Source organism: Taudactylus pleione, unplaced genomic scaffold (assembly GCF_031769625.1).
Source record: "Taudactylus pleione unplaced genomic scaffold, aTauple2 ptg000040l, whole genome shotgun sequence".
NCBI lineage: Eukaryota > Metazoa > Chordata > Amphibia > Anura > Myobatrachidae > Taudactylus > Taudactylus pleione.
In genome coordinates, this window is record NW_028284442.1 from 27,787,147 (window position 1) to 27,814,389 (window position 27,243).

The 27,243-nt window shown below is 45.0% G+C and overlaps 1 protein-coding gene across 1 annotated transcript; it reads right to left on the minus strand.

Annotated features, from left to right (window-relative positions):
- Positions 1-1,058: 1,058 nt before the first annotated feature.
- Positions 1,059-17,640, minus strand: LOC148538460 (uncharacterized). Its single transcript, XM_088453911.1, has 4 exons — positions 17,399-17,640; positions 4,153-4,213; positions 3,994-4,082; positions 1,059-1,835 (listed from the first exon to the last, which is right to left on the minus strand). Exons 1-4 carry the CDS (start codon positions 17,412-17,414, stop codon positions 1,645-1,647), a joined length of 357 nt encoding a protein of 118 aa, XP_088310037.1. The 5' UTR covers positions 17,415-17,640; the 3' UTR covers positions 1,059-1,644.
- Positions 17,641-27,243: the final 9,603 nt, after the last annotated feature.

A 27,243-nucleotide genomic window follows, 5' to 3' on the forward strand; every position in this document is an offset into this window, starting at 1 on the left:
CGGCCGCACCCCTTGCACCCTACGTAGTTACGCCAATGAAGGTGGAGCGCCGATTAGCGGCGCTCCTTCTCCATGCAGCTCCCGGAGCAGGTAAGTGCAGTAGAGGGGTTTGAGGAGGGTGCGGAGGGAAGGGCAGCAGACAGCGGCCTGGCACCGTAGGTGCAGGGGGAAGGCCGGGCCCCGGGTTGGTCCGGGCCCCATAGCAGCCGCACCCCCTGCACCCACGGTAGTTACGCCACTGCATGTACTGTAAGTATTATTATGGTGCATACACATGGTCAGATATGTCAGATGAATGATCAGGGCCGTAGAGAGCTCTGCCGGGCCCAGGTACAGAGGGGGCGTGGCCTAATCGCCTCCTTGGAAGAAAACAAAAAACACTTTTCCAGTGGCGCTAAGTGGCGCTGCGCGCCGGGGAGGGAGGCGCTGTGAGCCCCTCAGCCCAGGGCAAAGCCAGGGGGGCACGATCAGTGTGATCGCTCCCCCCCCCACAGGCATAGGAGATTGCTGTGGCTGCTGCTCAGCAGCCATGAGCAGTCTCCCACTGCAGCTCAGCACACGCTGTGTACTGAGCTGCTATGTGGGAGAGAGAAGGGAGGGGGGAGGCAGCGCCAGACCCGGGCCCCCGCCGGGCCCCTCAGGAAGCCCGGGTAAACAGTACCGGCTCCCCCCCTCTTGGTGCCCCTGTGAATGTTTGAACGATTTAACCAACGATTGAACGATTTTAGACTGTATTAAAATGAATGGATAATATCGTTATCTGACAACCGGGAACGCGCATTCATCGTTGCAGGCTCACATGTCAGATTTTCTTTCAGATATGAACTTTTGAATGATTTTTTTAAATCGTTATCGTTCAGATCTGACAGAAAAACTGACCGTGTGATGCACCATTTCTTGTCTAAACAGTACCATCATATAGTCTCAGCCTGCGTCCATGTTAAAGGTGTACCTACAATACCATTGTGTGCACTAGAATGTTGAAAGAAATACCCTTAGTATAGTTGATAGTCATCTTTTTATCCATATGAAGTTTCCACACATTAATGAGACCAAAATTGTTAGATTTTTTTTATGTATACTTGTTTTGTTTTTTTAGAAACCACATTATTATTGTAAGTAAACTGTGCAGTACCAAATTTCACCATAACATTTTGTAGCAATACAAAATATAAAGTTCCAATTTTTTTTTTTTCATATTTTAAACTTTAAGCTTCCCCTAGCTCCATCCCTGCCACCCTGAGTCTGTTGAGAACTCTCTCTGGTGCGGAGTGTGCGTTGTGGTGTTGTAGTAACAGGGGTAGCTGTGTGTGAGGTGGTGTCTCCTGATGTACTAACATTTGGATCAGGTAAGTGGGCCAAGATTTGGGTGCCTAAACTCAACAGAGTACAACTTAGGTCACGAATTGCATTCGTGTCTCACCAAAGTGTTCTGGAACATATTGTTGGATTCTTGCATTCTAGACAAAGTGTCATGGAATCGGTGATTTGATTTGCGGATACATTAGTTCGCCATTCTGGTCATTTCCGCAGTTTGTGCATTCATGGCGTGGTTGCGACTGTGAGCGGTTTTGTTGATTGTTGATATTTGGAGCATTTGGGTGATGAGCAGAGCCAGCTGCTGTGACTGATAGACATATTTTGTCAATAGGTGACGTCTGGCACATCAGAAGGAATGGTAGCAGCAAGTGGTGGCGTTGACAATTCCACTGTAGGGGTGGCTGGCATTGTTGGGGTAACAGGGTACATATCCAGTGTCACCATGACATTTTCATTGTCTACAGGATCCACATCTGACAGTTGTTCACCAGCTTCCACATCATTGTTAGCAAAACCTACGACAAATGGGTATTGTTGTCTTAATTTAAAATGAAATATCCAAACAATATTATGCTAAGTCTGGCCTTACAGTAAGTTGAAAAAAACTGGCATCTACTTTAAAATGTCAACAGTATGTGCTAAGACTTCATTAAAAAATCCATTTATTATTAAAATGATAATATGTGTATAGTATGGCACATTAACGTTGACCAGAATCACCTATGATCCGGCCAATGTATCCCATACTTACCAACATCCTGGCTGGGGGCAGCCAGGTCAGCACAGGAGGGGGGAGGGCGTGGCATATGGGGGTTGTGGTGGGCACATGATGTGGCCGAGATTACTGACTACAATGATGTGACTCAGCGCAAATCGCGTCATTCGCCTTACCTGTTGCAGGGGTGTGTGTAGGGGGGATCCGATGGTATCTGGGCAGGGGGTGGGAGACTTGCCCACTTTTACAGAGGCTCCCGGCCATTCCAGTACAGTAGGCAAGTATGATGTATCCTGATGTTATTTTTCTAATGTGCTAGTGTAGAACACGGGGCCTGATTCAGAGCCGCTCGTAAGCGGCCGCTCATTCGCTCCGAGCGATGTTCGCACATCTGCGCATGCATATGGGTCGTAATGCGCATGCGCCAACCAGTCATTGCGGTCGGAAATCGAGCGCTCGCAAAATAGCGAGTGCCTGCTAATTTGAGTGACAGGATGATGCGTTTGTGGGTGGTAACAGGGGAAGGTGCTTGAAAACGGGTAGTGGTGATCCGAACGCAGGCATGCCAAACGGTCAAAACGGGCATTTTAAGGGTGTGCATAATTAACAAAGCAGCGTCATCGACCACGGCACTTGGTTGTTTCTTAGCCTGAACTGTTCGCATGATTGCGGTAGGATAAACCTACCACAAGCATAGAAGTTATCTAATGGGACGTTCGGCTTCTCATTCCTGTTATAGGTGCGGAGAAGATAATGCGGATTTATATCATTGCTTTTGGTCGTGCCCTATAGTCCGAGGATTTTGGTTACGGATCAAGCAATATGCGGAGTCAGCTTTACTCAATTATGTCCCTTTCACTCCAGAGTGGGCTATTTTTGGCATTATACCTGCAGATACAAGGGCTAGCAAAGGAAGCAGAAGACTGTTATTGGCAATTAGCGCGGCTGCTCGTAAAACGTTATTGCAGGAGTGGATTTCGACTTCCTCCCCCTCTTTTGTGTTATTTAAGACAAAATTATACAATGTATTTCGAATGGATTGGGTAGAGGTAGTCTTGGAGAAAGAAAAGAAAGTGGAGAAATTTTTTGATATGTGGGAATCATATATATCTACATTATCCCTCGACATAAGGCGCCAAATACATCATAGTGTGAAGGATACATCTTGGTTTTTACTCCAGACTATTGGGAATAATCCACCAATAGACATCAACTCTACCGCGACATAATGTGTTTACATCAGATACGGGTGGCTGTGGTTCCTTTGGGGGGGTGGGGGGGGAGGATTGGGTGAGAGCTCTTTTTTTTTTTTTTTTTTTTTTGTTTATATTTGTTTTTGTTTGTATTTGTGAAATGCTGAAAGTTTCAAATAATATCTGATATACAATATGATCTGATAACTAAGATATATGCAGTGTTTACATGGTGGAATACTGCTATCATAAACTATATGTATGTATCTATGGTTTTTGATTTGTTTTTAGGTTTATCTTTTTCCTTAGGTAGACACACTGTTACTACATTATGTCCACAACAACTATGATCTTTATGTCTACTGTACTCTATGTATTTCTATATCTTTCGTGACTGTTATTTTGATGTATTTGATTGTGTTTATGTGCGGTGTCTCAATAAAAGAAATTGTTTAAAAAAAAAAAACCTACCACAAGCACTTCGAGCAGTTCAGATGCCTTTCGATGTACTCGATTAATCAAATAAATAGCGGAGATGATGTAGGATGCGCGCGGCCAGGGGGCATCTTTACAAAATAGTGAGCGCATGTTTCGTTCGCTCGTTCAGACATAGAGGCGTCAACAGACCGCAAAGAGCGAGTGCTCAATTTAAATAGCCGGCCCCTTTTTCTGAACGAGCGAGCGCAAATAGCGTCCGGCTCTGAATCAGGCCCACTGTGTAATGTGCACTGTTAAAGGTGTTTTTGTACTTAATCACAGACTCACCAGGAAGGTGGGGTGAATGCAGCTCCGATGTGGCTGCGGCACCTCTACGGCCAGTCTTCTTTGTCTGGACGGAGTTGCAGAAGAAGGACCTACAAATTGAACATAATAACATTGAATAGAAATGTGTGTTGCAAATAAAAAAATAGGCATAATATTTACCAGCCTCCTCTTCCTCCTCTTTGTTCTGTCTGCGCTGGCCTAGCAGATGCAGTTTTTTGTGCTGTCAAAACATTAAAATTAGGACAAAATATTACTACATGTGCACTTTCATTCTGCAAGCCATGATGTTTCACACCAACAAATAACAAATCCATTTCTGGATTGGTTTGAAAATTTCAAGGCTAATTATGTCATCCAATCATACTAAATCAGTGTTATTGGTAATTGTAACTTGTCTAACGGTGGCAAAATAGCTTATAATGGCTTACAAGTGCTTTTAAACATAAATTTTCAATGGTTGAAGACAATCATGTGAACATTATAAAGTAAGGAATAGATATGATTTGGTCACACATTATTGTATTGCTTATAACATGACATTCAAAATTTACCACATGTTGAGACACACAGACAATACTAATTTGACCACTATACATATGTTTAAGACTACAAACATTGCAAAGCAGTGTATTAACATTCTTTACTAGCTGGGATACCTGACGTTGCCCGGGTCGAAGACTGGACCCTGAAGTACACCTGAAGCCTTTATTTGTTTACATTGTCCTCACCTATAAGCCCATTCCATTGTTCCTGAAAAGGACCCCACTGTTTGCTAACATGCATGCAAACAGTGGCATAACTGCCGTGGGTGCAAGGGGTGTGGCTTCTATGGCGCCTGAGCTGCCTCTGTGGCCCGCCGCTCCCCCTGCACACAGTCATGCACACAAGGTAGGCCAGTCCAGTCAGAGCCGTCCAGGGGGGCCTGGGGGTCAGCAATGTTGATTTGGTGCCAGACCGCCAGCTGATTACAGCTGGCACACTGGCAAGCAGTCATGGAGAGACAGTGCCGCCGGTCACGAGACAATTAGAGCTCCTGATTGGCTTGCGACCGGCGCCAGATTCAAATTGTGCCGGTGCTGTCTGTCCATGTCTGCAGCTGCCTGCCGGTGTGCCACCTCGAATTAGCTGGTGACCCAGCCTCAAATCCACACCTACTGGTTGCTGATGGCACACAGGGAGAGGCGAGAGGCTAATGGAGGGACACTGGGAGGTGAGTTGCTGGGGGGGCATAATGTGTAAGGGGCACTACTATTGTGTGGAATAATGTGTTATATGAGGCACTACTACTATGTGGCTTAATCTGTAAAGGGTATTATTGTGTTGTATAATGTGTAAGGGGCATTACTGTGTAGTGTAAGGGGCATTACTGTGTGACATAATGTATAAGGGGCACTACTACTGCATGGCATAATGTGTAAAAGGGGTAATAATGTGTTGGATAACCTGAATGGGCTCTGTGTGGCATAATATGAATGTGCTCCGTGTGGGGGCAAATGCATGTGGGGTTTTTTTTACCTCTGGGGGGCCCTTTTAAAATCTTGCTATGTGGCCCACAAAGTTCTAGTTATGCCCTTGTATGCAAACACATAGGCTCTGGATTTAATATGAACTTACACGAGTTATCAAGTTTGCTCAGACTGAGGTTAAAAAGATACTTTTGTAGCTTTCTCGCAGGTTTTTGGCATACTGCCAATTTCCACTGGAGCCAGCCCCAGAACCTGCGTAATTTCAGAGTGTCCCCATCTTTAGGGATTGTATGACAGTATGTGGCCCTGACGAAGTTCAAACCTAGGCAAAAACCTAATCCTGGTCAATCTACACCACCATGCCAAATTTGGTGGAGCTAGGTCCAAAACTCTGGCCATGCATAAAGGACAAACTGATGGACAGATAGACAGACAGACATGCTTTCTCGCTTATTATGTAGATATCCTAGCTATGCAAAACAAATCTAGACACGGTGTGCCATTTGAGTAACACAACTATTGCAATATGTGTTAGGTCAACAGTGCTGAAAAATAATAACAAGTGTTCTGTCCTGCAACTGGATTGCTTGGACACCACCATACAAATACAAAAACATTTTGTAATTATTAACCCCAAAAATTAGACTAAGCAGTGTTTGCCAAATTATGTACATGACTATTGTGTTATAACCTTCAAAGTACAATATCTGCATCAAAGTACACATGACTAAATAACAACAAACCCTGCATTGGAATGCAATGATAATGCAGCTAAATATTAGACAAGCGTGCACTCCATAAGTAATATGTACCAAACAGCATGCAGTGTACATTTTAAACAACATGAAATTTTTTACAACACTAAAAATAGATCACTTACAAATTAAACAAAAATAAAAACTTTTTGGCAAAATTAGACTTGCCAAGTTGCCAGGGGGCATCCATGTCACTGACGTGCAGTTGCTGGATCACTTTGGAATGAGGACCTTCAGCGGCTCCTCATATTCCAAATATTGTGCCTCGTATGGTGAGCCAAACCCAGTTAGCCTTGCTGCCTTTGCCATCTTGGCCTTGACACGGCACTTAATATGGGAGAAACACTTTTTGCAGTTATGCACATTCCTCTGAATAGGCCCCTCAGCATTGTCTGCTGGCACCACAGACTCCGAGATTTGAGTCTTCCTCCTTGCAAAAGTGTGGGCAGCCTGAGGTCCAAAAAGCTGCCGGTGATGCTTCATTATCTCCTGCAAATTTTCAGCAAACGTAAACTTAATGTTACGACCTTGGTCTTGCACCTCTGCCTGGGCCTGTCATCCTTATCCCCATCACTGACATTGGAAGCCTGCCCTACCACCTTCTCCACCTCACTCTCCAACACACCTGCTTCTGCCACAGACATGCTCCTCTTCAACAAACAAAACACAGAGACAAAAAAGATAAACACAAACCTCCTACACCACTACATAAACAACACACACTCCACACTCACTCTGAAGAAAACGGATCCTCCCTGGGCAGATGGTGTCTCTTTAGTTGGTATTCATTATTCATGTAGGAGATCACATGATCCAGAAGATGCCAGTTTGTGTAGAAATATAACCAATGTAACATAACAGAGGTACAACAAGACTCGTGCCCCATGTATCCCCTCCAGACCCTTGTGTCTCTCCAAACTCCTTTCTTTAAAGCCTCCTGCCCCGTCAATCCAGCTTCCTTCCTTTCCAGCCTTCCTCGTGTGTCAATCAATCAGCCAGCCTCCTCCCATGTTTCAATCAATCAGCCAGCCTCCCCGTGTGTCAATCGATCAGCCAGCCTCCTCCCATGTTTCAATCAATCAGCCAGCCTCCCCCTGTGTCAATTAGCCAGACTCCCCCCATTTGTCAGTCAGCCAGACCACCCCATTTGTCAATCAGTGAGACCCCCTGTGTTAATCAGCCAGACCCCCCCTGTGTCTCTCATCCTGTCTCCACAGCCACCAGCACAGCACACACTTACCTCCCTGCTGCTGCTGCTGCTGCTTGTTGCTCGGTGTCTCCTCCTGCAGTGCCACTAGCTACCAGTCCTTTCCTCCGTGCTTCAGTTCAGTTCTTCACATGAAGGCAGTAGGAACCCAGAGACAGAATGCATGTGCGTCAAAAGGTGCTTATGGATTTTCAGACTTTCCTTCCAGTTTCCAACATGGTTCATTTGGATTAAGGCGGGCGCTCGGAGACTTGGTCAGCTGGATCACAGTGGCAGCACCTCTTTCTTACCAGAGCTTCAGAAAGGGTTCCCCATTCCCATCTGTCCAAACTTACTTGCATTCAGTTGCATCTTTTTCTTCAGTGGAGCTTGATCAGGGCAGACAGTGGACAACTCTCTCTCTCCCTGGGGAAGATTTATGAATAATCGGGTTTCAGACCCGATAATTATAATTTATTATCGTCGCAATAACAAATTATGCATCGCCGGGATGTATGAAAGGTCACATCCAGGACCAGAAATTTGTAAAAGTAGAGTGATCGCTCAGTATCTGGGGCAGTCTCCCGGTAACTTTGCAATCTGCAGCCCATAGGCAACCTCGGCTAATGCCGTCTGAAGATGACTTTAGCTACCGGGGCCAATCTCTGTAATTCGGCATTATTCGCACCCCTTGCATTGCAACATGGGTTAATCCAAGTGTAAAATAAGTTGCTTCTTTTGCTTTACTCCCAACTCAGAATCAGTCCCCCTATCTTCAGCATCTGCAAACTAACTTTGGGAAACAGGTGTTTGTGTATTATATTATAAATGCTCTTTGTTTAGTCTTGGGATCTGAATGAGTTTCCTACCATTATCCTGTGGCCAAAAGTGTCATAGTCACTCATGCTCCCACACTAAGGACTGGATGTATCAAGTATCACAAATACCAGCGTTTTTCTAACTCCATTATGATTACTTACCTACCGGGACAGCTCTTCCCATGTAGTACTATCCTGAGTAAATACTGATCTCCCTGTTTATGATCCAGGAGTCCAGGGACATTTCTAGAGAGGAGGGGGCCCATGTGCAGTCTCCGACACCGGCCCCCTCCTTTCCGGCCAGCAGCGGACTGAGCTGTGCGCGGTCAGCTCCGGAGTTATAGACTCTGGGCACTAGAGTGTGCCCAGAGTCTATAGTGTATGCACAGGTCACCGGGAAAATGACTGTGGCGGACATTTTCCCTGTACTTTGCATGCGCAAACGAAGGGAAAATGGCCACCACGGCCATTTTCCAGTCGTTTTACTGTGCTGGACCCCCACGCTGATGTGGGACTCTGGAGAGGTAAGTAACATTATGGGTGCAGGGTGTGCGGTGCGGTGCCCTCCTGACCCAGGGGCCTGTGTTCCCCGCACACCCTGCACCCATTATAGATACGCCCCTGCAGGAGTCCTATTGAGCATGTGCGGCCCTCAGCCAGCACAAGCGCAAGTCACAGAGGGATAGTAAGAGATCCTTTGGATGTTGCATAAAGGAGCTAATAGGCTACTTTCGGCAACACCATCTATAGATCAGGCACAATCTCTGGAAAATGACGCGTTACTGAGCTTAATGCATATGGGCCTATCATAGCCCCATAGAATTCTATAGGGACTTCTGAGCCATGGGTTCGCAGATGATATCTCAGATATTATTAATAATAACGTGCCTAGTGTGAAAATTCAGAACACCACTGAAAAAATCTGTTAATGATGCTCCCAGGGTTGGGTACGGGATCCCGGTCGGGATGCTGGCGGTCAGAATACCGACAGCAGCATCCTGACCCAATAAGGTAACTGTCCTAACCCTAACCCATAACTCTCCCCTAATCCGCCTAACCCTTCTCCCTGCAGCTGAACCCCCCCTCCTTCGCCACCCACAACCTAACCCTAATCATCAAAGCAGCATAACCCTAACCCTCCCTCTAATGCCTAGCCCTCCCCCTAACCCTAATAGTTACTGCACCCCGGCAATAACAAGTTCTCTAGATTAAGATGCTGCCGTCTAGTAGTGAGTCTACGTCTTAAGCTAGATGGCTTGTTATTGCAAGGGAGAAGATGCGCCCAGGTCCAGGCGTCCAGACTGCTGTCTAGCAGCGTCTTAAGATAGATGGATGCGCCCATGTCCAGGCATCCAGGATAGTGTGGAACATAGGGGGATAGGGGGTTGATGAAGGGGTGCACTGCAGCACATAGGGGTACCTAGCAATTAGGGACAAGGGCTGCAGGGTGGATGTAGGGGGCTAGCATGGCTAGAAGAACTTGCAGGGATGAAAGGCTGGCTGGGACCTGTAGTTCCACGGTTGAAAGTAGCGTCATGGGATGAGCTATTAGCGGGCAGCGTGTAGGATATGTATACCTTTTTGTATTGTCTAAAAGTAACGTGTTGATGTTTTAACTGTCGACCTAGTTGGCATCGATCTTGGACTAGTCGATCTTTTATCTGTCGATCTATTAGTTGTCAATCTATTTGATTTCGATCTTGGAGTAGTCGATCTTTTATCTGTTGATGTATCTAGCTGTCGATCTATTTGATTTCGATCTGTTATTATGTCTATTTGTGTGGTGTCGATTTATTAACTGTCGATCTATTATTTGTCTACCTATTTGGTTTCGAACTTGGAACATTGTCTATTAGTTGTCGATCTACGTTGTGTCGCCCTTATATACCTTTCGATCTTACATATTCAATATATTACATATCGATCTAATGTCCCCTTCGACTATATTACTGTCTGACTATTGTTACTATTGATCTATACTTTGTCTATCTAAACTACATGTCGAAATAATGTGGTCGACCATTTAATGGTCGAACAAGATGCATCCGATCTAATAATCCACACCCGCCCATCCTCGTGCCGTGGTGTGCAAAGCAGTCTTTTGTTGCTGCACTTAGCTATATATTTGTATGTTTGCTTTGCAAATGATCCTCAGTAAAATGACTGCACTGTACACATGTATGTAAATGCAGAGTGTAACAATGATCAGCAGAAAAATCTTTTGCTACAGATGAGTCACCACTGCAGCTATTCAGTAGTAAATGTCATCGAGGTATAATTAGGAATACATTGTAATTATCAATTGTAGACAGAGGCAAGATATGCAGGAATCCTGGAGTGATTATCTGACCTGTTTTAGTTGGTATTAACACCCAAGTTTAAGGCATGGCTAGCAATATTTACATGTCCTTTTCTATGATACTGAGAATCTATGTTCAACAACCATGGTACATTCTATGTAGGAGTTTATTCATGCACTGCATTTAGAGCTAACACAACATGATCCCTGGAATCGGTGTGTGGGCAATTATAATTGGAATATTATTGCTATAATTTGTGGGTTCTGAATGGGTGGGCAGGGGGAAGGACACACAGTAGTTTGTTTGGAAACATTCAGTAATGTATATAGTTTTAGAATTATTTGAAGAGGTTGATTGTTACTTGTGGGTAATAATTACCAGGAAGCCAGAGGTTAGTGCTCAGTGCAGGTTTTCCGGAACTAAAGATAGCAGTTGGGGCACAATTTGGGGTGTAGGTTCTAAAAGCACCACTTCATGACATCACGTTTAGGAATCCAAAATGCTGATAGTTGTAAAAGTACCCTCTGCAAATGCTGCTAGCAATGTGCTCTTTAAGATGAGATGCAATGTGATCCAGCTCAATTTTACTGGTTCATTTTCAAGGAACAAACTCTTCTGTGTTTCACCAGAATCCCAGTCAGAGAATAATCCACCATGAACTTCACTGTAGTCTGACAGTCTTATCTTTTGGGGTCCTACAAGGCTCTGTGTCAGCCCTATGCTCTTCTCCCTCAACATCTCTTCAAATGGGGAACTCATTTGTTCACTTGACTTCCAGTATACATTCTGTGCTGATGACACCCAAATCTACATTTGCTCTCCTGGCTTCTCCCCTTTCATATTATAATGTGTAGCCAACTACTTCTCTTTAGGTGGGATGCACTATCATCAATTATGTAGTCAAAACACAGAAAATGCAGTTTCTGGGAGTTTGAACGCATTTCTCATATGCACCAATCTTCGGAAAGCAAAGCTTTCTGCACCTTGGACCCGGTGGGCAGATGGCTTTGCCCAATAGAAGCCTATGGGCATTTTTTCACATTCTGACCTGAGAAGGATCCAATCAGATCCCTCCCAGCACCCCCTGCGGTAGTGTAGTGGAGGAAGCAGCTACATACCGAAGGTCTAACTCACAAACAGTGGTGGGTCAGGGGCCTAGTATGAACTTAATTGGTGAAGGCCTAGCACCTCCAACAAGATGGCAACTGGGCTTAATGTACAAAAGATGAGGTGGGAACTGTGGACAGAATATAGGCTTAGTGCCTGCTATCTCAATGGGCCATAGACTTAACACCCAAGCTATGCATATAAGGTAAACATAGGGGCATTTAACAAATGGAGATATGCCCCCTATTACTCTGTTCTTTGGGGTTTAGAGTTGTCAGTCTGTAGAAGCCCATTCCAAATTTTCCTGTCGAAATGTGTTCATTTTTCCACCAATACCACCACTTTTCCTGGGCACACCCAGATTTGAATATAGATTTTGGTGAGTATCATTGGTGTGAGGGTGCCTTTTCCACTCCTCTGGCCCTCACATAAGTAAAGGTGTAAGTGGGGGAACTTTCCTGCTATGGACACTTGTAGTCCCCGCCACAGGCTAGAATTATATGTGTGTTATTCTTGTGAAGTCATTATAAAATGTTATGAAATATCTGTAATCACTTATTGAATTGACTTCTATCGGACCATACACATCTGTATGCACTAACCGTAGTGGTGCCTCAGCTCTGCTTGTTGACTATGGAAGTGTATGAAGGAAGCCTTTGCTTTCCTATTATATAGCTTTCACATACGGTTTTCTCTGTTTCACTCATGGATATTTGTAAAAGCAGTTGGAAGCTGTCATATTCAGTGGCGTCACAAGGGGGGTGCAGGGGGTGCGGGCCGCACCAGGTGTCACCCCCCAAGGTTGTGACACCAAAAAGCCACACACTCCCCTGCTACTGCCTGCACCCTCCCCTGCCATCAAAGAGTGGGGGGCATAGCACACCAATAGCCCCTGCAAGATGACGGGTCCCAGTCAGGGGATCTGCCCGCTGCCTGCCCACTCCCCACCCACTTTTGCGGCCACCGCCAATCCCGGCCGTCATGATTAAAAGTTTAAAAAAAAAAAAAACAGCGCGGCACATGACGTCATGTCGTCACACTGCGCCGCTGCTGAAAGAGGAGCTCAGGAGCCTGCTTCTCATCCGCTACTCCGCCTGCTGCCTCCTCTGCTGAAAGAGGAGTCCGCTTCCCGTCCACTACTCTGCCCGCTGCCGCCGCTGCTGGAAGGCTGGAAGAGAGGAGCCGTCAAGATGAAGGTAAGTTAAGCGAGATGGCTGTCTGGGGATGCTGGCTGGAAACACAGAAGTGGCATACAGTCTGGGGACACAGAAGTGGGGGCTTGCTGGGGACACAAGTAGAGGAAGGCTGCCTGGGGAGACAGAAGTGGGGGCAGGCAGTCTGGTAACTCAGAAGTAGGGGCTGGCTGGGGACACAGAAGTGGGGATTGACTGAATGGCTGGGGGCAAAGAAGTTGGGACTGGCTGGCTGAGGACACAGAAGGGGGGGCAGGCTGGCTGAGGACACAGAAGGCTCTGGGGACACAGAAGGGAGGCTGGTTGGCTGGAGACATGCTATTTTCTATTGGGGAGCAATGTTATTAATCTCTGTGGAGAGCAATGTTATTTATCTCTGTGGGGAGCAATGTTATTTATCTCTGTGAGGAGCAATGTTATTTATCTTTTTGGGGAGCAATGTTATTTATCTTTGTGGGGAAACAATGTTATTTATCTTTGTGGGGAAACAATGTTATTTATCTCTGTGGGGAGCAATGTTATTTATCTTTGTGGGGAAACAATGTTATTTATCTCTGTGGGGAGCAATGTTATTTATCTTTGTGGGGAAACAATGTTATTTATCTCTGTGGGGAGCAATGTTATTTATCTTTGTGGGGAAACAATGTTATTTATCTCTGTGGGGAGCAATGTTATTTATCTCTAAGGGGAAACAATGTTATTTATCTCTGTGGGGAGCAATGTGTTTTTTACCCTGTGGGGGACGACGAATGATGGTGGTTGGCTGGAGACGTGCTATTTTCTATTGGGGAGCAATGTTATTAATCTCTGTGGAGAGCAATGTTATTTATCTCTGTGGGGAGCAATGTTATTTATCTCTGTGGGGAGCAATGTTATTTATCTTTGTGGGGAGCAATGTTATTTATCTTTGTGGGGAAACAATGTTATTTACCTTTGTGAGGAAACAATGTTATTTATCTCTGTGGGGAGCAATGTTATTTTTCTCTAAGGGGAAACAATGTTATTTATCTCTGTGGGGAGCAATGTGTTTTTTACCCTGTGGGGGACGACGAATGATGGTGGTTGGCTGGAGACGTGCTATTTTCTATTGGGGAGCAATGTTATTAATCTCTGTGGAGAGCAATGTTATTTATCTCTGTGGGGAGCAATGTTATTTATCTCTGTGGAGAGCAATGTTATTTATCTCTGTGGGGAGCAATGTTATTTGTCTTTGTGGGGAGCAATGTTATTTATCTTTGTGGGGAAACAATGTTATTTATCTCTGTGGGGAGCAATGTTATTTATCTTTGTGGGGAAACAATGTTATTTATCTCTGTGGGGAGCAATGTTATTTATCTTTGTGGGGAAACAATGTTATTTATCTCTGTGGGGAGCAATGTTATTTATCTTTGTGAGGAAACAATGTTATTTATCTCTGTGGGGAGCAATGTTATTTATCTCTAAGGGGAAACAATGTTATTTATCTCTGTGGGAAGCAATGTGTTTTTTACCCTGTGGGGGACGACGAATGATGGTGTACCTTGGAAATATTAACAGGTCTTGCTGTCCCTAATACTATGGTTATGTTAACGTTATTTATTCATAAGGTAGTTTTTTCATTTGAGACCATGCCCCTTATCATGTGTGTTGTGTTACTGGGCTTTCTCTGTAGCCATTTAGTGGGTCAGTTTCTGGGCTGCTCACTGTGTCCGAAAAAAAGTGGGTCAGTTTCTGGGCACTGTTAAAAAATCAACTTTTTTCCAAAAAGCAAGTGGGCAGTATATGGTCAGCTCTTAAAAAATTTTGACCTGTCATGTTCTTTTGAGTGGATGCTTCTCACATGCTAGACACAACCCCAAAAAAGTGCAGCCATTCTCCCAGCATGCTAGGGACACACCCTCTCCAGGGGATCCCGGGTCTTTGCTGTACCAGGGCCCAAGACTTCTCTTGGCAGCCCTGCATGTCCGCACACCCCCCCAACACTCACTGCCGCCACCACAATCCTGCCCGCACCCACCAGTCTGCTATCCACTACCACCCCAGCTGCGCAGGTGGGAGGGTGTGGGCGGAATGGCAGCAGCAGTATTTTGGTCCAGTCCGTCAGACCGTACTCCTCTCTACTCAGAATGCAGGGCATGACATCATCACACACCCCGGGTGCGCATTCTGGGAGGAGTACTGCAGTGTGAGTACTGGACTGTTGGACAGGAAAAGGAGGACAGTGCTTGGAGCTGCGCACCTTGGTCATGATTTGTTTTTTGGTGGAGGTGGGAGTGTCACCATGAGTTACAGCACCGGGTGACACCAACCCTAGTGACGCCCCTGGTCATATCCAACATGACCAAATCTTCTATGCATAGATTACAACATCATTGCATAACACTGCTGTGTGTCAAGGACATATAATTGATGTCACAGGTACCTGTTGCTATTACAGACCCTTTTTTGTTCTGTATAATGCATTTTCCTTTATGTGAAATTAACAATGAATTCTTTGCTCTAGGACACTGATGGTTATGAGATTTGTTCCCATCTCTGGTACATAAAGCACATCTTAGTGTATCATTTAGTTTTAGTCCATACTTTTAGGGGGGTACTGACTGTTCCAACTTTTGTAGCTGTAAATTGTGTGTTCCGGTGTTGTAATCAGCAAATTGATTAGGCACACAACAGCAGATGACTCAAGTTATGAACAGCCCTTGTACTTAACTAGTTATTGTGGTTTATAGGAAAGTAGCAGGTACAGTACATATGCACTAGCAATGGACCAGGGCTTAATAGAGCTCACCAGATGATGAGTGTATGACTCTTGCAGGTAGCGGTGCAAGATACTGGAAAACAAGCTAAGTAGTAGACAGTGGCAAGATGGCGCCAGAGCATGCACAGTTTTACATACAGTGGCCATCTTGGTACAGGGAATGGAACCTTCCTGGAGGGAAACTAAGATGGAGACTGCACAGTAGTGCACTACTATTTCAATATACACCCCCCACCCCACTACAAGCTTCTCCATGTTACACAAATGTAATGGGAGTTTAAAAAATAGTTGCTGAAAGCCATATTGTGTGCAATGATTTTATAAATGTGTCAGGCATTAGATAATGGTCAGACATTAGGAGGTGGTCAGACATTGCATAAGGTGTTTTTGACAGAGAAAAGCAAAGAACAAAGGGCCTGATTCAGAGCCGCTCGTAAGCGGCCGCTCGTTCGCTATGAGCGATGTTCGCACAACTGCGAATGCGTATGGGTCTTAATGCACATACGCAAACCAGTCATTGCGGTCAGAAATCAAGCGCTCGCAAAACAGCGAGGGGCTGCTAATTTGATTGACAGAATGTACCGTTTGTGGGTGGTAACAGGGGAAGGTGCTTGAAAACGGGGGAGTGGAGATCCGAACGCAGGCGTGCCTAACGGTAAAAAGGGCGTTTAATGGGAGTGCATAATTATTAAAGGATCGTCATCGACCACGTCACTTGGTTGTCTTTTAGCCTGAACTGCTCGCAGTGATTGCGGTAGGAAAAACCTACCACAAGCACTGCGAGCAGTTCAGATGGCTTTCGATGTACCCGATTAATCAAATAAATACCGGAGATGACGTGTAATGCGAACAGCAAAGGGGCGTCTTTACAAAATAGCAAGCACATTTTTTGTTCGCTCGCTCAGACATAGAGGCGTCAACAAACCGCAAAGAGCGAGCGCTCAATTTAAATAGCCAGCCCCTTTTTTGGAACGACCGTCCGCAAATAGCGTCCGGCTCTGAATCAGGCCCAAAGTTCTCTGTGGCCAGACATCCTTAGTATTGATATTGTAGAAGCTCTTGATAGTCACACATTGTTAGATCAAGAGTATGGTTCTGAATTGAATGGAAACAAATGTGTGCAAGATGTATTAGAAAATGAGGTTTCTGACAACATACCATTGGTTTGTGAGTTGAATGATGGTACACCTGAATTACCACGTACTGCCCAATTTCCTGTGTGTGATGAATTGAACAAGACTCAGGAAGTGATGATGGGGGAGTGGTTATGATGCCCAGTAATGAATGGGAATTACCAAGAGCAAGGGGATGGGAGATGGGCAGGATTGCAGTCAAAGTCCATACCCCTGAGACAGAAGAATGCCCCATGCTGATATTTCTTCCCAGAGAGTTACTGTGAAGTTTCACAATGATGAAAATGCATGCTTTGCAAATGACGATTATGAGTTATCAGTTATTGATGAGACAGTAGTGGTGGGAAACACACTGATACTGATAACCAGTGAGCCAGCGCATATGGCAATGCACAATGGTCTTGCACCCACAACATACCAACTGATTGGGGAAATGCTGTTTGATAACAGAGAGCAACAGAGAAAAATATGGGCTGTAAACATTGTGTTTTGCAAGCTGATTGTGAGTAGCAAGAAAGATGAGACCCCAGTGTATTTCCTGATAAAACCTCATCAGTCAATTGTTTCAAATCAGCTGAATGATGCACAGTCACCAATAGGAATTACCAGAGCTGACATGTCGATTGCTGAGGAGTTCAAACCAGAGGAAAGGATTGTGCATAACAGAGGGATGCAAAATCAGACTTTGATACATGGACAATGGTACTTACAAGAAAGGTTACGCATGAAACAACAATGCCCTTACGTTGTACCAGTTATATCACAGCCGTCTTCTGGGCTTGTCAAGTTTAAACCATTATTGCCAACGATACCAAGACTGGAGTATAGTGCTGCCTATACCAATACCGAACTGTTATGGACTCTTTCTGTAGTGATGCAGCCATCTTTTCAGACTGTCAGACACACAAGTGAAGAAACTGAGCTACCCCTACTGCAAATAGGTGGGAGACCAGTTCAGGTGGCAGAGTCACATGACAAATTAAAAGAAGACCAGCTGCAACTTGTGTGGTTCACAGGTGGATCAGCCACACTGATAATGCAAGGACATTGCTGGACAGCAGCAGCATTCCAGCCAGTTACACAAGAACTGTTGTATGAGAGCAGTGAAGTTGGATCAAACCAATATGCAGAACTGCGAGCTGTGCTGATGGTGCTAAAAGAAACACAAAGGGCCTGATTCAAACCTGCTCGCGAGCGCTATGCGCTCGCAAGCGGGTCAATGGTGGGGCATTGCGCACGCGCGGCGTGCGCAATGCATGTGCACAAGCCCCAGAGCGAGTGAGAAATTCACTCGCTCCAGGGCTTGCTACAACCGGGGCGGCTGTCAATGTTGATCAACAGCTCACCCCATTTTGTAGGCGGGGTGGGGGGGTGGCTGAACAAATGGTGGCATTCCTGAAGGAATGCCTGCCATTTGTGGGCGGACCTACTAACATCACCAGTGATGTCAGTAGTATGCTTCTGGCTCTGTTAGAGTCGGAAGCTCACTGGGGCTTGCAGCAGAAAAGACCCTACTACAAAGGTCTCGTCACAAGCAAGATGGTCGCGATCATCGCGACCATCACCTGGCAGCTCACAAAAGCTGTGGGTGGTCACCCACAGCTTAGCGAGCGGCCAGGAGACCAGCTTAAAAAAAAAAGTGGCCGCCCTCATTCAGAGCGAGCACTCGCTTTTTGCGAGCGGCTCTGAATGAGGTTCAAAGTCCTATAGTTCTCTGCACAGACAATTGGGCCGTGTTGCAAGGCTTAACCTCTTGAATGCCGACATGGAAGCAGAACGACTGGCAAGTCCATGGCAAAGTAATCTGGGGTGGCACTGCCCTGTGCAACCATAGGCCTGTGTCCATGGGCCATGTTAATGCCCACACTGGACTAGATGGCAATGAACTTGTGGATGTGGCAAAACTGTGGCGCTTACCCCTGAAGAGCAAAGAGAACTGTACAATCTAGGAGAATCGGCTCATGTGCAGTGTAGCCACAGAGAAGCAGAAGGCACGTATGCCTGGGCCCAGAGAAAAGGAACTCCCATGAAACAGTTCATGGCAAGAAACATCGTGGAGAAATGGAAGAGGTCAGCTGTGGAACTATGAAGGAGCTGATGTCACATTCCAGCCATGGACAGAGACAATGCAGAAAACTCACATTTGACAAAGACAAACATCTTTGAGACATTGAGAAACTTTGAGCAAACACAGCACGGAGTACACTGGATAGTCATTTGCATTTCTTACTGTACACAAATCTGCCAGTGTGAATGTTTTGTTTAGGGAACTGAAAAGTTCAAATGTTATATATAAATTAGATATTACAGTAGAATGCATATATCTGTTTATTAAAGTATAGCAGCTGATTAAAGAAAATGTTTATTCTGTTTGTTTAGTAAAATTTAACAAGGGTTAAAGGCCCTCATTCAGAGCCGTACGCTCTGAGCAGAGCGCACGCTCTGAATGAGGGCCGCCCTCCATAAAAATGGAGCGTCCTCCTGGACGCTCGTATAGCTGTGGGTCACCACCCACAGCCTATACGAGCGTGCAGTTTGATGGCCGCGATGGTCGTGACCATCGCGACCATCGAAACTGCGAGCCGGAGCCTGCGGTTGAGGTTTTCAAACGCAAGCTCCGGAGTGATTTTGGCTCTATCCGAGCCAAAATCACTCCCACTGACATCACTAGTGATGTCAGTGGGCCGGCTTCTGACGGGAGGCGTTCCCATGGGAACGCCCCCGTCAGGGAGGCACGCCCACCAAAGGGGGCATGCTGTCAATCAACATCGACAGCACGCCCCCTTTGATCAGACACAACGAGCAAAGGACTTTCCTTCGCTCGTCGCGTCTGGCGCATGCGCACGACGGAGCTCCCTCCGTCGTGCACATGCTCAGTGCAGAACATCGACCCACTTGCGAGCGGACAGCCGCTCGCGAGTGGGTCTGAATCAGGCCCAAAGTGTAGATTTGCTGTTAGGCAAACACACTGAGACATTTAAGTAGAAAATTATATTTATAGGACCAATGTATTAGGTTGTATTAGATATTGCGACTAACCCTGTTTCTTCCTTCTTTTAGGATGTGTTATCAAGAAAGATGATGTCCCTTATGTTTATTTCGGGCTTGTGATACTACTGTATATCAGAGACTGCATTACCAAGAGCCAGATGACAACAGAGGAAGTCTGTTAAATTGCATGGGATTTCCCACAGTGCAAGGGTGGGGAGATATTGACTTTTACAACAACAGGAATTTGGTGTGATCTTTCACACCACACCACAGGATAATTTCAGATACCATCAAGGACTCAATAATGTCCAAGTGTCATATGATTGTGTTTATATATGTATGGTGAAAAGACAAAGAATGGTTAAATAATGTAATGGTAATGGAATATTAACACAAGGGGGTTTTACACACAAGGAGTGTGCGAATGTGTATTACCTTAGTGGTAGAAAGGTGATGAATGAATGCCTTCTACATCATAAAATCAAGGGTGGATTGTAATGGGAGTTTAGTAAATAGTTGCTGAAAGCCATATTGTGTGCAATGATTTTATAAATGTATCAGGCATTAGATAATGGCCAGACCTTAGGAGGTGGTCAGACATTGCATAAGGTGTTTTTGACAGAGATTAGCAAAGGACAGAGGGCCTGACTCAGCTTTGGGAATAGAGTGAGAAATAGCACTTAACTGTGTACCTGGACAAACCAAATTGCAATGCCAGGGGTGTAAATACATACAAAAAATTGCATGTAGGGTAAATACTGGCTGCTTTTGAATGTAGCCCACAAATACTGCACAAAAGACCAGGAATGATGATGTTCGTCCATGTAAGATGACGTTTTGCCTCGTTCTGAGTTCCGTTTTTTTGGAGGGAAAAATCCGAACTCCACGTGCAAACTCGAACCTATCCGAGCCTGCACATCCCTAGGTTAAATACAAAAATCAATGCATCGCATGATTTCATCTTGGCCTTCTTGGGAGATATTTTAGCAAAAGTTCCTTTACTGATAGCATGGGCTTTAACAACAGTCTCTGAAATCACGAACATGGAACTGCTATAACTATTATGATTATTGATGCTTTTCACACTTATAGTATTTGAATCTTGCAAAGTCTATTTTTCTATTTTGGATATCCATTCACACCTATATTTTCTTTGATTGAACTTACACACTGACAGTTTCTGTTTCAGACATATCTTTAGTTGCTGCCATGTCCAGTGGCACACATTCGTTCTGCCTATCAACCTTCAGGCTTTCTTCAATTTGCATTGTTTCTTTAAAGATTACATCTCTGGACTTGACAAGCTTTCTGGTATTTGGAATCTGTAACCTTTGCTCTCATGGTAATTTGCCAAGCATGATACACTTTACTGAATTTGAATCCAGCTTGCGCTTTTTCTCTTTTGGTATATGCACATAGGCAGTCTCCCAAAGGTTCTGAGATGTATTACACTTGGTTTTCTCTTTGACCATGCTTCAATAGATGTTATGTCCTTTAGAACAACTGTAAGAAATACAAGTTGGAAGCTGCTCAATCACTTCAGTAATATCACTCAGGTGCATGTAAGGGAGGGGTTAGTCTATACAAGAAACAACAAAAAGTATTCCCCCAGCACTCAGAATGAAATCAGCAATAAGATTTGAAAAACTACATGGTGGTAGATAATTCAGAGATCTCAGTTGCATATATTTGCAAAGATATGGCTAAGCCTCCGGGCCGCGTCACGGCGTCTCTGATACCGGAGGTCCCTATCACTTGGTCAGAATCTGGGGTGCAGAACCCCAAAAAAGCCGGCAATAGCCAGCCACCCCAGCGAAGCACACCAGTGAGAGACTAAAGTGTTAGTATAGGATTAAAGGGAAAACTATGTGTTAATAAGTGAAGGTGTAATTAAAAAGCTAAGAAAAATATATATACACACAAAATATATTGGAAAGTGTAAAAGTGCTAAATAAAGTGGTAATGTGTGCCTCACCAGAGCAGCCCAGCCACACCAACCCCAAGGGGCTCCGCACCCCAAACTCATCCCCAAAACTGATAACTATATCCAATTTGGGTAATAATTGCCCAATATAAGGCCACATGATAATGGCACATACAAATATACCTGAATTGAGAGCTAGCTTACCTTGGAGTCACCCCTAAGTCCTCCTAATGGCACTACAAGAACCAGCACGCCCTCCTAACGCTGGTCCCATCTATGCCTCTCAATACAGAAATACAAGTTGGAAGCTGCTCAATCACTTCAGTAATATCACTCAGGTGCATGTAAGGGAGGGGTTAGTCTATACAAGAAACAACAAAAAGTATTCCCCCAGCACTCAGAATGAAATCAGCAATAAGATTTGAAAAACTACATGGTGGTAGATAATTCAGAGATCTCAGTTGCATATATTTGCAAAGATATGGCTAAGACCCCGGGCCGCGTCACGGCGTCTCTGATACCGGAGGTCCCTATCACTTGGTCAGAATCTGGGGTGCAGAACCCCAAAAAAGCCGGCAATAGCCAGCCACCCCAGCGAAGCACACCAGTGAGAGATTAAAGTGTTAGTATAGGATTAAAGGGAAAACTATGTGTTAATAAGTGAAGGTGTAATTAAAAAGCTAAGAAAAATATATATACACACAAAATATATTGGAAAGTGTAAAAGTGCTAAATAAAGTGTTAATGTGTGCCTCACCAGAGCAGCCCAGCCACACCAACCCCAAGGGGCACCGCACCCCAAACTCATCCCCAAAACTGATAACTATATCCAATTTGGGTAATAATTGCCCAATATAAGGCAACATGATAATGGCTATTGCCGGCTTTTTTGGGGTTCTGCACCCCAGATTCTGACCAAGTGATAGGGACCTACGGTATCAGAGATGCCGTGACGCGGCCCGGAGGCTTAGCCATATCTTTGCAAATATATGCAACTGAGATCTCTGAATTATCTACCACCATGTAGTTTTTCAAATCTTATTGCTGATTTCATTCTGAGTGCTGGGGGAATACTTTTTGTTGTTTCTTGTATAGACTAACCCCTCCCTTACATGCACCTTAGTGATATTACTGAAGTGATTGAGCAGCTTCCAACTTGTATTTCTGTATTGAGAGGCATAGATGGGACCAGTGTTAGGAGGGCGTGCTGGTTCTTGTAGTGCCATTAGGAGGACTTAGGGGTGACTCCAAGGTAAGCTAGCTCTCAATTCAGGTATATTTGTATGTGCCATTATCATGTGGCCTTATATTGGGCAATTATTACCCAAATTGGATATAGTTATCAGTTTTGGGGATGAGTTTGGGGTGCGGTGCCCCTTGGGGTTGGTGTGGCTGGGCTGCTCTGGTGAGGCACACATTAACACTTTATTTAGCACTTTTACACTTTCCAATATATTTTGTGTGTATATATATTTTTCTTAGCTTTTTAATTACACCTTCACTTATTAACACATAGTTTTCCCTTTAATCCTATACTAACACTTTAGTCTCTCACTGGTGTGCTTCGCTGGGGTGGCTGGCTATTGCCGGCTTTTTTGGGGTTCTGCACCCCAGATTCTGACCAAGTGATAGGGACCTCCGGTATCAGAGATGCCGTGACGCGGCCCGGAGGCTTAGCCATATCTTTGCAAATATATGCAACTGAGATCTCTGAATTATCTACCACCATGTAGTTTTTCAAATCTTATTGCTGATTTCATTCTGAGTGCTGGGGGAATACTTTTTGTTGTTTCTTGTATAGACTAACCCCTCCCTTACATGCACCTGAGTGATATTACTGAAGTGATTGAGCAGCTTCCAACTTGTATTTCTGTATTGAGAGGCATAGATGGAACCAGCGTTAGGAGGGCGTGCTGGTTCTTGTAGTGCCATTAGGAGGACTTAGGGGTGACTCCAAGGTAAGCTAGCTCTCAATTCAGGTATATTTGTATGTGCCATTATCATGTGGCCTTATATTGGGCAATTATTACCCAAATTGGATATAGTTATCAGTTTTGGGGATGAGTTTGGGGTGCGGTGCCCCTTGGGGTTGGTGTGGCTGGGCTGCTCTGGTGAGGCACACATTAACACTTTATTTAGCACTTTTACACTTTCCAATATATTTTGTGTGTATATATATTTTTCTTAGCTTTTTAATTACACCTTCACTTATTAACACATAGGGCCTGATTCAGACCCACTCGCAAGCGGCTGTCCGCTTGCAAGTGGGTCGATGTTGTGCTCTGCGCATGCGCACGACGGCGGGAGCACCGTCGTACGCATGCGCCAGATGCGACGAGCGAAGGACTTTCCTTCGCTCGTTGTGTCTGATCAAAGGGGGCGTGCTGTCGATGTTGATTGACAGCACGCCCCCTTTGGTGGGCGTGCCGGGGGCGTGCCTCCCTGACGGGGGCGTTCCCACGGGAACGCCTCCCGTCAGAAGCCGGCCCACTGACATCACTAGTGATGTCAGTGGGAGTGATTTTGGCTCTGATAGAGCCAAAATCACTCCGGGGCTTGCGGTTGAAAACCTCAACCGCAGGCTCCGGCTCGCAGTTTCGATGGTCGCGATGGTCAAGACCATCGCGGCCAACAAACTGCACGCTCGTATAGGCTGTGGGTGGTGACCCACAGCTATACGAGCGTCCAGGAGGACGCTCCATTTTTATGGAGGGCGGCCCTCATTCAGAGCGTGCGCTCTGCTCAGAGCGTACGGCTCTGAATGAGGGCCATAGTTTTCCCTTTAATCCTATACTAACACTTTAGTCTCTCACTGGTGTGCTTCGCTGGGGTGGCTTGCTATTGCCGGCTTTTTTGGGGTTCTGCACCCCAGATTCTGACCAAGTGATAGGGACCTCCGGTATCAGAGACGCCGTGACGCGGCCCGGAGGCTTAGCCATATCTTTGCAAATATATGCAACTGAGATCTCTGAATTATCTACCACCATGTAGTTTTTCAAATCTTATTGCTGATTTCATTCTGAGTGCTGGGGGAATACTTTTTGTTGTTTCTTGTATAGACTAACCCCTCCCTTACATGCACCTGAGTGATATTACTGAAGTGATTGAGCAGCTTCCAACTTCTATTTCTGTATTGGGAGGCATAGATGGGACCAGCGTTAGGAGGGTGTGCTGGTTCTTGTAGTGCCATTAGGAGGACTTAGGGGTGACTCCAAGGTAAGCTAGCTCTCAATTCAGGTATATTTGTATGTGCCATTATCATGTGGCCTTATATTGGGCAATTATTACCCAAATTGGATATAGTTATCAGTTTTGGGGATGAGTTTGGGGTGCGGTGCCCCTTTGGGTTGGTGTGGCTGGGCTGCTCTGGTGAGGCACACATTAACACTTTATTTAGCACTTTTACACTTTCCAATATATTTTGTGTGTATATATATTTTTCTTAGCTTTTTAATTACACCTTCACTTATTAACACATAGTTTTCCCTTTAATCCTATACTAACACTTTAGTCTCTCACTGGTGTGCTTCGCTGGGGTGGCTGGCTATTGCTGGCTTTTTTGGGGTTCTGCAACCCAGATTCTGACCAAGTGATAGGGACCTCCGGTATCAGAGACGCCGTGACGCAGCCCGGAGGCTTAGCCATATCTTTGCAAATATATGCAACTGAGATCTCTGAATTATCTACCACCATGTAGTTTTTCAAATCTTATTGCTGATTTCATTCTGAGTGCTGGGGGAATACTTTTTGTTGTTTCTTGAACAACTGTAAGAGAATGGTTCTTGAACTGCTGTGGACATGGATTCCTCCCAAAATTGCTTCTCTGGGCCTGCGTCCTTTAACATACATTTTGCTCTCTCTACCACTGTACATTTGTTAATTCATGGGCACCCTTTTGCTCAGGAGTATAGGCAATGGTCAATTTATGCTCTATTCCATACTTCTTTAAGAATTTCTCCATCTCTCTGTTGAGATATTCTCCACCGTTATCAAGTCTCAGAGTCTTGAGTCTATAACCTGTTTGAAAAATGTAGGGGGGGTGCCAAAGCTCTTTCTGGCCCAGGGCACCAAAGAGTCTAGTTACGGCTTTGTGTCTAGGTGCTTTACACCTGTGTGCCTGGGCCCATAACCTGTTGGAAATTATGTGTGCAAATATAGGCACACAGAAGCATAAACCTCAAACTATGAACAGCCCAGTTACTTAACCAGTGCTGTAGGTTTATTGAAGTATAGTAGGTACAGTCATACATCCTGTTACATGCACATTGATAATTGAGCAGAGCTTGAGCTAAGCTGGGTTCTATACAGCTCACCAGCCGGTGAGTGTATGCTGCTTGCGGGTAGTGGTACAGGATGCTGGAACAGCTTTAAATGTAGGTATTAACCAGGTCTCTCATAGGAGCTAAGTAGGAGACTACTATCTCCCACCGTGTCATTCTTACACAGTACAGTGTAAAGACAAGATTGCCACTGCACATGCTCAGCAGTGACCTCAGTGGTAATCTTGGAACAGAGCATGAAGACTCCCTGGAGGGACAGGAAGACTGGAATCTGCTCAGTAGCGCACTACTTTTTCAACAAAAAACCCAATGGTCCATGGTCCCAAAGCAATCACCCTGCAGTACAAAAAATTCCAGATAACTTATTATGCATGTAAATCCAAGTTAAAGAAATGTGGGTAGGTTGTATTAAATGCACACTACCTTACTTTCGATCCTTTCAAGATCCATAGGGTTAAAGATGGTTGCTAATTGATCTAGAGTAGAAAATTGAATAATGTACAGCAGTGTGTACATTGTTTAACATTTATGCTCCACTCTATCTCACCTGAGACTAATTGTAGGGGGTGATCTGAATCCAGTACTCAGAGCCTTTACTAGACTTTTTGGTGCCCTGTTCCTGAAAGAGCATTGGCACCCCCCTATTTTTCAAATGGGGACAAAACGCACCCAAAAAAGGGGCATGGCCTCATGGGGAAGGGCCTGGGAAAATATGGGGAGGCCAGGAGATGCTGGGGATAAATAAGAGGAAGCAATAAGTGAGGATGATTGTAAACACAAAATTGAATGGCTCGAACAGCGCCCCCCTGCTCTGCGGTGCCCTGTGCGGTGGCACAGGTCACACTACCCTAGTTACGGCCCTGCCAGTACACACCTACTTTTAGTAGATCATCATCCCAAGAGGCCTCACCCAATAGGAAAGACACCTATAGTTCTAAAGACGTCAAGGATTTCCTAGAGTTTTACAAATGCTATGATTCATGAGGGGCTGAGGGATCCACTGTCCAATGATTTCCCCTTTTTTCTTCGGTCCATAACACCTCTTCCAAAATTGACATGATCCTGCTCAGCCAATACCTTAAATTAAACTGGACAATACTCAAATATTTCCTACAACGAATGATGGGGCGCTGTAATAAAGCGCCCTACAGTATATGCATACCGACGTCCTCTTGCCACATACCAGCAGCAATAGGACACTTCTGGAGGATTTCCTAATCTTCTATTTCATTTGTCACCTGCTAACCTGCACAAGCTACCTCTTACAAGCTTTGGGCCTCATTCAGAGAATGTATTATTGCTGATTTTTACGCAGAGTGTGCGATTGTTTGCCATTGCGCATGCATGTAAGCTGCACTAG

Excerpts from the sequence above, each read along its gene's own strand:
- LOC148538460 (XM_088453911.1), bottom strand. Across the intron at positions 4,083-4,152 it reads AGAGGAGGAAGAGGAGGCTG|GTCCTTCTTCTGCAACTCCG; the intron begins GTAAATATTATG and ends TTCAATTTGTAG. Across the intron at positions 1,836-3,993 it reads GCATTCACCCCACCTTCCTG|GTTTTGCTAACAATGATGTG; the intron begins GTGAGTCTGTGA and ends CATTTGTCGTAG.